Source organism: Paracoccidioides lutzii, assembly GCF_000150705.2.
Source record: "Paracoccidioides lutzii Pb01 unplaced genomic scaffold supercont2.9, whole genome shotgun sequence".
NCBI classification, from domain to species: domain Eukaryota; kingdom Fungi; phylum Ascomycota; class Eurotiomycetes; order Onygenales; family Ajellomycetaceae; genus Paracoccidioides; species Paracoccidioides lutzii.
In genome coordinates this window covers 476,608-490,711 of record NW_015440955.1, presented here as the reverse complement: position 1 = coordinate 490,711, position 14,104 = coordinate 476,608, and the positions used below count along the sequence as shown (strand labels likewise).

Genomic DNA, 14,104 nt, shown 5'->3' with positions numbered 1-14,104 from the left:
GCACCAGAGGGGTAGTTTAATCTGCACCCACCACCGCTTGGCGAAGTGGATATTGATAATGCCACCTCGTTCCTTGAAAGCTTGCCCGAAGGGTCCTGGTGAGAGTTACAGATCCCGTAGCGGTCTCTCAACTTCTTCTCAAGGTAGTAAGTCAATTTCGAATGAAACAACTTCGCTTTACATTACCATGTTTAATCGTTATGGAACAGGCCTTGAAACTCGTCTGACAACTCGTATTTCTGAATATGGTAATTTTACTGGTAACCCTACCACTCACCCGCAATAAAGGAGCAGCCTCTCCTGATGGACCTCGGTAACAGAATACTATTATTGCAATCGCAAGACCACGGCCATTTAATCGTCAGTGGACCTTTTCCTCCCAGTCTCGTGGTGTCGCTTAAGGCGGAGATGTCGTTAAATAATAACGATCGCCCTTCCGATACGCCAGAGTCCTCCAGTTTGAAAACTAATAACCCACATGGACAAAGCCTAGACGGAATGGACAAGGGCAGCTCCTCAGCGGGTGGTCAACAGCGCAAACCAGTGATTAAGAGACTGACACTTCATGCACAAGCCTGGTAAAGCCGGCACCAGCCATGCGGAATTAGGTGACGTTCTAAGGCTCACCGACGTAACAATTATTGGCAGAAGCGAAGTGTAGATCCGGTGACAGGCTGACAGCTGAATCATGTCAAGGACTTGGGAGGTAATGTAACTCCATCACCAGTGTATGGAGTACTTAGTACAGTACATACATACAGTAACTAACCATATGTCCGATCATAATGATACATATATGGTGCTGTACTCAGCGGTACATACAAGCCAATTCACAAAGCGGAAGGTTTGCTTCGTTCTGCAGGTAAAAATAAAGAACCACAACACATTAGTATGGAAATACAGAGAACTGTTCACATTGATGTTGCTCATTCTTGCTGGGCTGTGTTATTATTCTTATTATTTGATGCTTCAGGTCCACTGTGTTTCCAGTGCTCTAGACGACAGCTAACGACGATCTGTAAGGCTGTGGAAACAATTAACATGCTGATGAGACCACCTCCACAGTCATATGTGTCATTTCTTCTAGGGGTCGATTTTGCATTGGCCGGGTGTCATGAGCAAAGCAAAACTCCCCTCGGCTTCATTAACTGCGTCACAATGATGTTGCTGTGGATCTTCACACTCAAATTAAACCTATGGGGCCGGGCCCTTTGCTTAGGGACGTCTTCATGGAGGATAACGTAGCTGTTATGTAAAACTAGCTGGCTACGATCTTAAACTATATACAAGAGCGAGGCACGTGATTAGAGTAGCCGTATTACATCCTGCTGCCAGCAAGCCACTTTTCAGTCGAACTATTCGAAGATTGTCCCGGATCTTCGCCACTGTTTTCTTTGATGATTGGAGGAGCTTGGTTCCAAAGGAGCTCCTTTTCCCTGAGAATTGTGGAAGGCTACCCTCAATTTTCGGGACCTCAGTGATGGATGTTAGGACCTTGAATTTCCACTAACTATTGAATGATGATCTCCAGGCCCTTTCTGGTAGCCTCAATCATGTTTACCACCCGGATCAGCCAAGGTGCTAGGCGAGACCTCCTTTTGCAGATTACCCTGACTGATATCACCTGGGTCACTCTGGGATGTCAAATATTAATGTCAACTTGAAGGAATCTCCGACGAAGAATCGTGTCTGCACGTTCTAATGTTCTATTGCCAAAAAGGTCATCATCATCCACAGCATTAAGCGGTTTTTGGAAAACGCCGCCCACGCCCCTAATCTTTGGCCAAGGACTCCATTGCCCCATACAAACCCAGCCACCCCTCATATCATAATACCAGAGCTTGACCATTAATAATGAGGTCGGACTGGACAGTTTTGAGCGCGGTGGTGTTCTTTCCTCGATTTCTTCAATGCACTCAAAATTTTCCCATCCTATTCTGCAATATCTGAGCTCTGGGTTTATCTATTGTTATCGACACTCTCTATACAGCTAGCCTGCCCTTCCTGTCTCTCTCTGATTATTTTGGTTTTATTCGTGATCCTAGATGACGAATTTAGACGATTTATGACTTAGTTTCTTTCATGATCTCCACTGGTGAGCGTTTTTATATGACCTCCGTTGGACGGACCCTCGGAAATGGTTCAGTTCCAAGGAGACGGTGGCATGCAGCTCCTCTGGTACGGTTCCCAATTTGTCGTTGTACAAGCTGAGGACTACGTGACTCTGCCTTACTACGCCGATGTGATGGCGTTGGTGGAATATTTTGAAGTGCCTCCCGCAATTCATGATAGTCCTGTCAGTGCTGCTCCTTGACCCATTCCGGTTTCTGAGCCTCCATTTCAGGTTAAACTTGAGCCACCCCCATTTGATTGTCTATGGCGATGGCCTCCGCAAACCGGCGGATCGCTTCCTCGATGACCTGGGAATTCCGTATGAGCAAGAGCCCTCCAACCCGAACCTGGTAGTGATCGAGCACGCGGCGCTCTTCACTTCAACCTTGCTCTCCAAAGTCCTCTCATTCCCGAACATCAAGCTGAAATTGCTCGCCCCGTATTGATATGATACAGGTAAGCACAAGAGCGCACTCATCTGCTAGTTCCTGCCGACTCGAACCGTGACAAGGTCCAGGGACTCATGCCTCCCTGAAGCAGGGAGGATGGGGCTAGCTTGATACTTCTGGGCTTCAGCGTGAAATTCATCAAGTTGCTTGTTCAGTTCCATCTATATCCTGATGAAGATCTACCCAGGTCCGTCCCTAGAAAGTCGACCTGCGGACACAGTGACTGATTTTCTCAGCGCATTACTCCCCTCCGATGATCTCACCAACGTGTCTCAACTTACTCATTATGATAGTGTCGAGAGATTCTTGAACCTGTGCCACTCTGTGACAAAACAGAGCTAGAGCATGGTGCTGGTTTCTATCCACACCCTCCAACGACCTTGGCTATAAAACGATTGCTACAGAAGTCCATGATGAAAGTTATTTGCAATTTAGGAGTGTTCCGCTCAATGATTGCATACGCTACTCGCTTGGATACTCTAGGCCATTGTTGAATGGTTTTTCTAGCAGCATGAACAACTCTCCAGTTATCTCAAAGACATTTTTGATGCATTCCCCGATGAAGCGTTCGAGTACGTTGAAGTCGAAAGAGTTCGTAAAAACACCTGCTCACTTGATACTTAAAATTCTAAACAGCTGGCTAGGAACTCCGTTCGGGCAAACCGTTTGCTCATCAAGCTCTTTGTGTCCTGTTTGAAAGCCCACGGAATTGTACAGTCGAACGACGCTCCAATGTCAACACATCAACTAGTACAATTTCTCACTATTCCCATCCAAAATTTGTTTAGCCCACAGAGGCATCTAACGTATATTTCAAAAATTCTGCCGGTATTGGAAATTCGCTTTAAACGCAAGTACCATCAAGGATCAGATGTCGGCTGGGTTAATCCTTTGAGCCCGAATGCCCATTGCTGGATGAATTTCTTGAAGATGCTTCGGCTGATGCTCTGGCGGTAAATCTCTCACACCACGATGAACACGACTTCACCGGCCTCTCTTTGCATAACATCGTTATTGAAGATTACATCTTACAGCAATTAACCACGAACTGGGCTAATTTGTGTACAGTGACAGAGGAGTATTTCCTTGCTTACCCGGATAAAGTTGACCATTTGAAAAAATGCGTTCAAGTCAGTTTTTCCTTAGGCTCTGCAGCTCTCATTTTATTTCCACAGGTACCTGGTAACATGTGACGATAGGAAATTGACGCTTCTGCCTAAAAAACCTATCCAACCGAAGGAACTATTATTCCCCGCTACAGCAATATTACACTGTTTTCAAAAAGCCAATCCCAAAGTGTTCCCATTCGACCTCCTCCCAACGTTATGTTACAAAGCTCCACAGAACACCCGTTAGTTTTCTTTCAGCTCCTTGATCCTACTAACAACTACGGATCACACCGAAAAATAATACAAGAGAAACCTGAGTTGCCGTTTCTCTTGCTTCATGCTGTAGAATATCAACTGCATGGTGAGCAAGGACTGGCAGGACTGTTTCCTCTTCCTTACTTGTAGTGTGGGAAAGCATATGGCATATAATGTCTCTTACTTTTATAGACGGAATCTTTCTGTCTGCTTTTTGGGGTTACCGGTAATTTGTCAAACTCCTCGTAGAAAACCATCAATTATATGGTACCTGATCGGAGGACTAGACATGGCGGTGGCAATTAGCAAAAGCACAGCACAGAAGATGCAGGAATTCACGTAATATTTGTTGATTTGTATTGAAAACTTTATATTCCGGAGGACTCCTTTTCCCTTCTTTACAGAAACGGCCATGAGAAATGCGAGATATATGATCTCTTCATTTGCCTGCCCACTCTTTTCTTTGATTTATAGACCAGATGTCTGTTCGCATATTCCATGGCTCTAAAAGCTGCTTGGTCAGCTCTCAGACTGACCGCGCACTAGATCTTCTGACCCTGAAGGGATGTCCACAAAAATTATTTACACAACCCCAGAAAAAGCTAGGGGTTGCTCTTTGCCGCTCACGGAGAAACTCGTTCAATTGGCTGAGCTCAGGCAGGAATCTCCAACCGACTCCAAACCTGGAGTTAATGGGAGAAACAAGTGGGGGACCGCCTTTCAAGCCAAGATGATATGAAGACCGTATATCTTTCGCTCCCTGCAGTTTGCCACAGGTCCTTAATTTACAGGACTTTCGTCCCACCGAAAGCATGGATTTTGCAAATGATGGTCAGAGTTTGTGCCAATAATAGCATTGCTATTCCACCCATCTTTCTCCATACGGTTGGGTTGTGTCGACCCATGCCCCGTTGATATTAACCTTCGATTGGCCCCACCAGATAAACGCAGGTATGGAATTCAGCTTTACTTTCCCTTTGCAGTCTGGAGAGCAACTGATGATTCCCCTGATCTCTAGCTCACGGCCCCACTGTGGTTCGCCGCTATGTTCCACCAATCAATTGCGCATCCCAGATTTCAGTACTCAAATCAAAGAACCAGGATCTGGGCCCTCATCGAAAGGTATCAGGAGGGCTGCAACAATATGGTTTGTCGCTGCATTCTTGCGTTAAGTGGCAGACAGAAGGAATGAAAAACACGGCATGACGGAGGGAGGGGATCATCCAAATCCCTAGTGTTTTAGTTAGTTTTCTTTCTTTGTCTCTTAAAAGTTTGCCCCCTTATATCAGCTCATCTATATTATTTATTTATACTAGGCATATTTTGGTTTCACATCACCCCTATCCAGGTAATGACTTAACTCTGTGACTTGACTGCTACGTGCTTCGTACATGATTCCTGACGCATGATAAAACTATTATTAATTACTATTTCCATCACCCCGCTATCTACCCCATATAAGGGCTTGCAAATAGATCGCTAATTCATCAATTAATTTTGTAAGAAACTTGAGGGTATTTGCTAATTCAAACGGGTTGTTGGGCCCCGTATAAAATGGTGATCATACTGAGGGTATGTATATTCACACCAAGCACGCATAACGTATAGTATCTGCTTTGAAAGACGCTGGATTGAGGAAATCTTTTACGTCGACATCCAATGTTTGTACGTTACTTTTAAAAAATAAGGTGGAGATTAGGAATTCTAGCAAGTTTGGCAAATCCTGCATGTTGGTAATATATGTATCCTTTCTGGAATTGAACTACATTTACAGGAACTGCGTGTAAGGCACAAGAACCGGCAGGGTTAAAACTCCATGGATTACACCAGAGCATAAATCTTCGTAGAAGCGATCACCCCAGATAATTATGGAGAAGCTGCTGCAACTGTAGGATCAAAACGGAAGGTATCAAATATGTCAACCAATTACAGGACGCCATTCTCCTCATAAAAAAAAATTCTGGTTCATATGCATATTAATTTTATTTTTATCTTCCCACATACCACTACATATTTAGTGACCCGCAAGGGCCACGGCACGGCGACGGTCGCGCTCCTCAGCAATAGAGAGCTAGAGGATATAATTAGTTTATGTAAGGAAATTTGGATAGATAGCTGAGGGGAAATGCATACCTTGACACCCTTGCCTTTGGGAAGGCTAATCCATGGTTTGTCTTGTCCAATTATGAAGACGTTGCTCTCCCGCGTAGCAAATGAGTTGTCAATGGCATCCTTGATGTGGACAATGTTGAAGCCACCATCGTGGCGTTCACGATGGGTAATGACACCAACACGTCCCATGTTGCGACCACCAGTAGCCATGGCAATGACACCAGTATCAAACTTGATGAAGCTAGTGATCTTGCCAGTGGCCAGGTCGACCTTCACGGTGTCATTGACTTTGATGGCAGGGTCGGGGTAACGGATCCTATAATCACCCGGAAAAAGGCATGTCAGCATCTCCGGGTAAATGTCCCAATGTTATTTCGGAGAAAAGAGCTCTAGTATCGGGATATCAACCAAAGCTTGGTCCAACGTCTGAATGATGCGGAAGAACTTACGTTCTAGCATCGTGCGTAACCAAGAATGGGATTCCACCCTTGCCAAGCTGCACGCGCTTGACTTTGCAAAGCTTGTATTCGGCCTCCTCGGCTTGGATGCGATGGACAGTGAAACGGCCCTTGGTGTCGTAGACGAGACGGAAGTTTTCGCCGGTCTTCTCAATGCTGATCACATCCATGAAGCCAGCGGGATAAGTGGAGTCGGTGCGGACTTTCCCATCGACCTTGACGAGACGCTGCATGAGGATGGCGTTAGTCTCACGCGCGTTGAGGGCGTACTTCAGACTGTTGCAGGGTTCTGCCTGTCAGCATTCTGAAATCTTGCTTCAGCGGCGGATATGCAGATTTATGAACTCACCGGTTGCGAATGAAGACAACGAGGGGCAAACAATCTCTCAGCTTGTGGGGACCAGGAGATGGGCGAGGGGCATAGGAGCCAGACAACTTGTCCAAGAGCCAGTGCGAAGGCGCACTGAGGCGCTTCTGATGCTTTTTCCTAGAAACACGGAACACATTAGCTTGAATGAGGCAGGATAATAATCGAAAGGGCAGATAATTACATACGGTCCACGGCCCATAATGGTTGATCTGTTGACTTGATACCTCGAATTGTCGTTGTCGTCGCGGAGTTCGAGAAAGTCAACATTACAAACGACGTGTGAGTCGGAGATCTTTTTTTGAGGTTTGGGCAGAGAGAGATTCGCTTAGAGGCCTCTTTTAGGTTAGTGCAGGAATAGCCCTAATTCTAACCGCATCAGGACGGTACTTTGAATCAAAATGGTTGCTGACTAAGCATAATCTGGGTTGCCCAAGGTTGTCCCAACCAAGTAGAACGGTGAGAACACATCTATAAGATGAGAAATACCGAGTAGATGGGAATATATTTTTGGATGATGGTACACTGTAAAATATTCGTTCCCCATAGCTGCTTCATCAACGGAAGCTGTGGGGTTTAGGAAAAAGTTAAAGATATCTATCGCCTGTGGGCAGAAGACGGAAAACTGCCTTGACGAAAGTTGAAATATGCGAAAATCAGACAAGACGGGGAAATCGAGGACACAATATTCAAACCTCTCCAATCAATTTTCATTCTTTTAGAAAAACTGCCATCCGATGTATTCGATAGGAATTTACCCATTGGTGGCTTCATGATTGTTTCGTGATTGCCGCTCCCTTTCCATCTTGCGAGTCGCTACGAATAATTTTCCAGGATTCATCAACCAGTGCGGGTCAAGAGACCTCTTGATACTGCGCATAACGTCGATGGTCCCTGGACCGACTTCTTTTAAAAGAGATTGCATTTTACCCATCCCAATGCCGTGCTCGCCCTAGAATTATAAGTTTTCGTAAGTTTCATATTCCTTATTCAGCATCTGTGCTGGTAACTGGAGGAGAGTCGATATCAAGTCTAAAGACACTTACAGTGCAGGATCCTTCCATCTCCAACGCAAGATTAACCATGTCATAAACGCTCTTTTCTACTTTCTCCCGCTCGGCGGGATCCTTTCTGTTATACATGATGCTCTCGTGGAAGTTACCATCGCCAATGTGGCCGACGATGCTAGCAAATAGGCCTAGGTCATCCATGTCTCTTTTTGATGATTCTGGTTACATTTCATAGTTTAGTACCTCGTGCACATTTGCGTTGGAAAGGGAGAGAGTCAAGTGAACTATTACCGATTATATCGGGAAGCCTAGAAAGTGGCACGGCAACATCGGTTGACCAAATTTCAGTTCCCTCCTTGCGCAGCGCCATCATACTCCAAAGAGACTGTTTGCGCGCAGACCAGAGTTCCTGGCCTTCCCTGTCATCCTTCGCAAATACGAAAGAACTGCTGTTGTCGCTCTTGGCAATAGCCTTGGTTGCCTTAATGTTGCCGGCAACGGCAGTAGAAGATCCTGAAAACTTGAAGAAGAGCGTGGGAACTTCTTTCCATGTCCGATTGGTGCCACCAGCCCCGTTAATCACTCTCATTTGAACCTCGTCGAGGATTTCCATGCATTGAACATTGACACCTGTACGGATGACCTTCATGGCTGCAGACGCCGCATCGCGAATAGTTGGGAAAGTGGCGACCCCGACCCGCGTCTCTTCAGGTAAGACAGCTAGTTTGAGAGTGATTTCCGTTATGATACCTAGTGTGCCTTCAGAACCCACAAACAGCCCTGTGAGGTTGTATCCCGCCGCACTCTTACGGGGACGTTTTCGTGTCTTGATAACTCGACCATCGGCCAACACCACGGTCACGTTGAGAACCCAATCCTTCATAGTGCCATAGCGAACGGCATTTGTGCCGCTGCAGTTTGTGCCAACCATGCCACCAATCTTGGCTGACGGGCCAGGATCGACAGGGAAGAAAAGTCCTGAGTGTTTGATTTGCTCATTCAACTGCATCCATTGAAGGGAAGGCTGGACAACGACGTCCATGTCATCCTCATGAAAAGCGACAATCTTATCCATATGGGCAAAGTCGATGCTCATCCCACCGTGGGGCGCAGAGAAGTTACCCTCAAGGCTGCTGCCTCCCGAGTATGGTATCATGGGCATTCGATACTTATGACATATTTTGGCGATCTGTGACACTTGTTCGGTGCTCCTGGGATAAGCGACGGCGACGGGAAGTTCTTCGCAATTGATTGATGACCATTCTGAATAACCATGAAGATGCAAATCCTCGTCGTCAGTACTGATCGCGTCCTCTCCGAGTAACGCGCGGAGTTCAGTAATTGCCTACGAGCACCCACCCAGGGTTAGTATAACCGTAAATATGCATCTGTTGTATGTTACACCGCAGCACTGTTTTCCATACAGGTTTTTATTAAAATGGAGTGGTGCGTGCCTTTTCCAAGTCGCTCTTTGTCCCGTACTTTGGACTATCATCCGAGCTCCCAAAACGAGATGTTCCGGACACCCAACCACCTACTCCAAGTGCATACCCGACAGCACCGGCAATCGTAGCTAGGGTGATGGCTTGGCCAGCTCTGAGGGAAGATGGATTTCGAGCAGATTCTTGAGCTTGAGAACCAGACGTATTGCTGCTACTCCATCGACAAGAAACGTGCTGTGGGCGTTGTCGGAGTCCTTGCACGCGACTCTGACACCAAACCCCGCGCCGGCTAACCCCTGCGGAAACTCGGCCAAAGGATTTCATATTTTTTTATTATTATAACGGCCGGGAGAAATGATTAAAGTGAATAGCCTTCACCGGGGAGAGTTTTGGTTTTACTTGATACTATCGTAGCAGAACTGAATAGGAATAATTCGATTAAGACTTTGGCAAAGGCTGGTCGAACTGTGACTCGGAGAAGGTGATAGATAACTAGTTGCTCGATCTATTTGTTGACTTCCGGCAAATCTTTTGGATAAATATCACATATTGGGTCCTTAGTCTTGCGGAGCACTTACCACTTCATCGCCTTATATAAATCCAACTCCGTAGATTGGTGATGAGGCCTCCACTCGTACGAATATTTAACTAATATAACACTGTCACACACATGGAGGGGTTGCGGCCTGCTCAGTGATTGCACCGTTCGTTGACTCAAAACCATTTCATTCCCCGTCAGATAATAATTGGTGATGGTCCCAACTGTGATTGGTGAACATTCAACAAATCACTGTTAGGTGCGAACGGGAAAATAGATAATTACAACGCCAGCTCTTTGAAAGCCCTGTATGTTTTAATGAAAGAGTCAACTAACCAACTATCCCTAAAAGTAGGCTAGTTAAACAGTTGCGGCTAACATGCGAACTTCCAACTTTTTTTTTTTTTTTTTTTTTAATCGGACGATAGAGTCGGGTACGGCGCGTTCTGGGTGCTAGGCCTGAAGGTGTTGCATATCTTGGTACCCAAAGACGCAGAGTCAACTTTCCTTCCAATATGATATTTGCACAGTCATACAACAGAAGTCAGGTCAGCTCAGGGCGAGGTCAATCCTGCTGCTGCTCCTACGCAGTTTTTTGTAAGTAGAAGCACCTAGATAGTTAGCTGCCATATCCCTCAACCCGGAACCGTCACCTTGTAACACGGAATCATCTAAAGCTAAACTGTGCTCGCTTATTTCTCACCAGTGACGACTAACTCGAACGCAATTTTATGCGCTTCTTGCCCCAAACGCTGGGGGATTGTTGGTTTGACTCTCGCCTGTGACAACCGCATAGTTGCAGCAATCTCTATCTATGGACAGGTTTCTTCGACTAGAGCTGTCTCCACCTGGAGTAATCATACACCATGGCTTCACCGCTATTGATTGATCCAGCGGTTAATATAGAAGAAGAGAAGATGCCGGCTTATGAGAAGGGCCTCTTTTACCCTGTGAAACTTGGAGAAGTATTTAATTCTAGTTACCAAGTATTGGGAAAACTAAGATTTGGCGCAAATTATACAGACTGGTTCTATGGAATTTTTGCGTTGAGGGCTTTGCGCATACGAGTCTAGTGGCTGACTGCAAATTAGTTCACATTGCTATATGGCTCTAAACATCTACATCCGCAACTCCAACATCCAGACGGGAGGGAGGATCCTGCAGCGTCTCGCTGACTTTAGGTTCTTCCATCCTGGAAGCCGCAAGTTCTTGACAATGCTTGATGCATTCGAAATCAACGGACAGACTGGAGAGCATCCATGCTTAGTACATGAGCCACTAATTAGTTACCAGCCTTTTGCATCTCCAAGCTATTTTTGCTGGCCATCGTATGCCGGGAAATGCGCTCCAAGCACAACTAAACGAGGCTGTTAATCACCCTTGACTATCTACATTCTGAGACTTATGTCATTCAGACCGGTTAACTAGCTTATTCGGCCGTACTAACAGGGTGCCGCTGTTGCTGACTGCTTTTTTCCTAGATTTACAAACCAAAAATATCGTGGTGGTACGACAAACCCCAAGATATTTGACGAATGGGATAAGCTATAAGTTACTTCAAATCCCAAAAAGAATGCTAGCTGAAAATCCAACTCCCTGGAAAGCTGTTGGCGATCGTACAGTTTACAAGATCTCGAATGTTCAAAGCAAAGCTGGGGGTTCACCAATCCTGGCAGACTTCGGGACGGCTCGAATCGCCGAGGGAGAGCAGGAAGGCCTCTTTCAGCCATTCATCTACTGTGCACCTGACGCTATCTGGGCATGGAGTGAACAGAGAAAGTGGATATTTGGAATCTTGGAGTTCTAGTGAGTTATATTGTTAGGTTACTCATTCAAGGTTGCAGCTCATCTTATTATTAATAGATGTGGGATCTCCTTGGAAGCCCTCATATTTCTAGTGGTGAGAGCCCTGATGGAAAACATTCGAATGCACATTTCCCTGCTGCAGTAATCGCATTACTTGGCCCACCGCCGGTTGGGTACTTAAAGAGAGTTCGGATTGCGGGGATGAAATCAGGTATTCTCCTTCTATAGTGCTTATAGTCATGTGCTGAATCAATGGAACTGTGATACGAGGGCGTGGAGAGGTATGGTTATTACTCCTGAAATTCTCTTGAAATGTCGAAGGATTACCTTGAAGGGAAATATAGAAAATAGGAAATTCTTCATGCAGTTTATCCGGAAGATGCTGACATGGGCTTCGGAAGCCGGACTCAGCGCCCGAGAACTCTTGGTGACGAATGGCTGAACTGTTAGTTCTTGCTCAGCCAATCTTTCCAAAGAGGAGAATTTTCCACCTTTAAATATATCCTTAGTTGAATGTGTGCTAAAATTCATTAAATGCACAAAATTTAGCGTTTGGCTATGTTAATCCTTCATCATTTCTTCAATGTGGCAATTGATGAATCATGGGCTGATAATAGAATTCGCATGGGAAATTTTGCATTACTTCTCATTCCACCGCAATGGGCGTTTTCCTCTCAGATTGGCAACTCAGAAGTTGCAGAATAAGAGTTGGCTATGTTCCCAGTGACACACAGAATTCGCTGTCATCAGGAGCTTATGGCATTGAAGAGCTGCTGAAGCATGTCAAACGCACAATGAAAGGGAACACAACCTTGAATTCGACGTTTGATAACAGTTGGAAGAGCAGAGCACTGCTGGCGTGTTTCTCTCATCCATGGATGCTTCCAAGTACGGAGGTGATGTCATGTGTCGTCGAGCAACGAAGGAGACCCAAGGAATTCGACGATTTCGACGATCTATGAATGTTTCTTCGCGTCTCGACATACTAACTGAGTTTCCTGGATTCCTGTATCGCAGTTTGGCGGAATAGTCACAAGACGATATTACTACTGTCACGATGTATCCCCTTTCTCTGAGCCGGGTATATGTCTTTCTACAGGATACAGAGCAGAGACGTCTAATATCCTATCGTGGCACTGCAGCAGAGATATCGTTTCAGAACTGTCAAGATTATTCACACGTCTTCGGAAGGGCGACCCTCACTACCGCAGTATATAATTGACTACTCTTTAGCATCGACCTGTCCTTGCGGTGTCGAAAGAAGCTCAGAATGCCCGAGGAGCTTAACCTCCTCAAGACTTCAGCACACTCCGCCCTCGAGCTCCCGGGTCAAGTCAACCCCAATGCTGGGGGAGATGCTATTTTATTATTATTGGGAAAAAGGAAAGAGCCTTATCCACGAGGCGTGATAAACCACAGCCGCTGTCTGAGACGGTAGCAAATAATTTAGTATTGAGCGGAATTTGAAATTACGATCTTGAATGTCAGAGAGCCAGGGAACTTCTCAGCCGGTGACTGATTGTATGGATCCTAAGGGTGCGCTTCTCGCAGCTTCATTATTTCACTGATGAAAATATATTTAAGAGTGCAGACTTTCTTTAAATAACGGACAATAAATGCACTTCTGAAACCTGTGTTTCATCTCCATGTGCATGTTTGTTTCTTCAAGTAATCTTGGGTGAATGAATATTTCACTTTTGAAGGTCTTTCAATGATATTATTTATATTTTTGGCTTCTCCTTTTGTTCCTGTTTTGGATTTTGAGATCTTTATTCCCATACCTTTTCATTTGGCTGAACTCGGAACGCATCTGCAGAGCTATATACAAAGTATAATGTTTTATGTTCTCTACGGTTTTTCCTCTACTGCGACACCTTCCATTGTCTGACCGAATATCAACTAATAGGAGCGTAGCAGGTATAACCCATGCTACCGGCTTTGAGTTGGTTATTGAACCACAATCGAAATTTTTTTGAAAGGTTTGAACGGTTAGATAGAATGGATTGCTTTAGCATAGCTGCAGTCCCACCCGCCGGACAAGAGAAATTATTTGTGGTTATACATGTCTGTGTATATGTACACTACTATCCACGAATGCTTTATTTATTTTTTGTTTCCAGTATCGCTTTTGCTGTTCTACTCTGGTAAATGCAGAAACTGGTGGCCTTATTGCACTTTGGATTATTTCTGACATAGCTCCCCTGCCCATGAGTCGACGACTCCTAGTTCTGGAACAGTGAGAAGGGAAGATGTTTAACAATCGTGCAAGTATGGGCTTTTCCATATATGTCTCTGCATGTCTTTGACTGTCATTGCATTTATTGGTAGGAAGGGAGGCAAGTCCACGGGTTGCTGCAGATGAAGAAATCCAAGCCATCCATGGGTGGCTTGCGTGTCTTGCCTGAGGATTCCCAAGCCTTCCTGGCAGCTATGCCACATACCATTC

The 14,104-nt window shown here is 45.4% G+C and overlaps 6 protein-coding genes across 6 annotated transcripts; 4 read left to right on the top strand and 2 right to left on the bottom strand.

Annotated features, from left to right (window-relative positions):
• Window positions 1–2,164: 2,164 nt before the first annotated feature.
• PAAG_03817 (hypothetical protein) lies at window positions 2,165–3,518 on the top strand (the record flags this gene model as incomplete). The annotated part of the gene is made up of 5 exons (XM_015845075.1): window positions 2,165–2,250; window positions 2,345–2,551; window positions 2,653–2,748; window positions 2,898–3,152; window positions 3,206–3,518. 5 exons carry the CDS (start codon window positions 2,165–2,167, stop codon window positions 3,516–3,518), a joined length of 957 nt encoding a protein of 318 aa, XP_015702164.1.
• Window positions 3,519–5,939: 2,421 nt separating this feature from the next.
• On the bottom strand, window positions 5,940–7,064 carry PAAG_03816 (40S ribosomal protein S4; the record flags this gene model as incomplete). Its single annotated transcript, XM_002794177.2, has 5 exons — window positions 5,940–5,996; window positions 6,059–6,353; window positions 6,487–6,771; window positions 6,845–6,982; window positions 7,051–7,064. The coding sequence occupies 5 exons, from the start codon at window positions 7,062–7,064 to the stop codon at window positions 5,940–5,942; spliced, it is 789 nt and encodes a 262-aa protein (XP_002794223.1).
• A 552-nt stretch (window positions 7,065–7,616) lies between these two features.
• PAAG_11759 (glycolate oxidase, subunit GlcD) lies at window positions 7,617–9,638 on the bottom strand (the record flags this gene model as incomplete). The annotated part of the gene is made up of 4 exons (XM_015847347.1): window positions 7,617–7,814; window positions 7,909–8,090; window positions 8,164–9,217; window positions 9,411–9,638. The coding sequence occupies 4 exons, from the start codon at window positions 9,636–9,638 to the stop codon at window positions 7,617–7,619; spliced, it is 1,662 nt and encodes a 553-aa protein (XP_015703038.1).
• Window positions 9,639–10,718: 1,080 nt separating this feature from the next.
• Window positions 10,719–10,925, top strand: PAAG_11758 (hypothetical protein; the record flags this gene model as incomplete). The annotated part of the gene is made up of 1 exon (XM_015847346.1): window positions 10,719–10,925. One exon carries the CDS (start codon window positions 10,719–10,721, stop codon window positions 10,923–10,925), a length of 207 nt encoding a protein of 68 aa, XP_015703037.1.
• Window positions 10,926–10,956: 31 nt separating this feature from the next.
• PAAG_11757 (hypothetical protein) lies at window positions 10,957–12,100 on the top strand (the record flags this gene model as incomplete). Its single annotated transcript, XM_015847345.1, has 4 exons — window positions 10,957–11,221; window positions 11,334–11,658; window positions 11,751–11,831; window positions 11,896–12,100. The coding sequence occupies 4 exons, from the start codon at window positions 10,957–10,959 to the stop codon at window positions 12,098–12,100; spliced, it is 876 nt and encodes a 291-aa protein (XP_015703036.1).
• A 217-nt stretch (window positions 12,101–12,317) lies between these two features.
• PAAG_11756 (hypothetical protein) lies at window positions 12,318–12,620 on the top strand (the record flags this gene model as incomplete). The annotated part of the gene is made up of 1 exon (XM_015847344.1): window positions 12,318–12,620. One exon carries the CDS (start codon window positions 12,318–12,320, stop codon window positions 12,618–12,620), a length of 303 nt encoding a protein of 100 aa, XP_015703035.1.
• Between the last annotated feature and the right edge of the window lie 1,484 nt (window positions 12,621–14,104).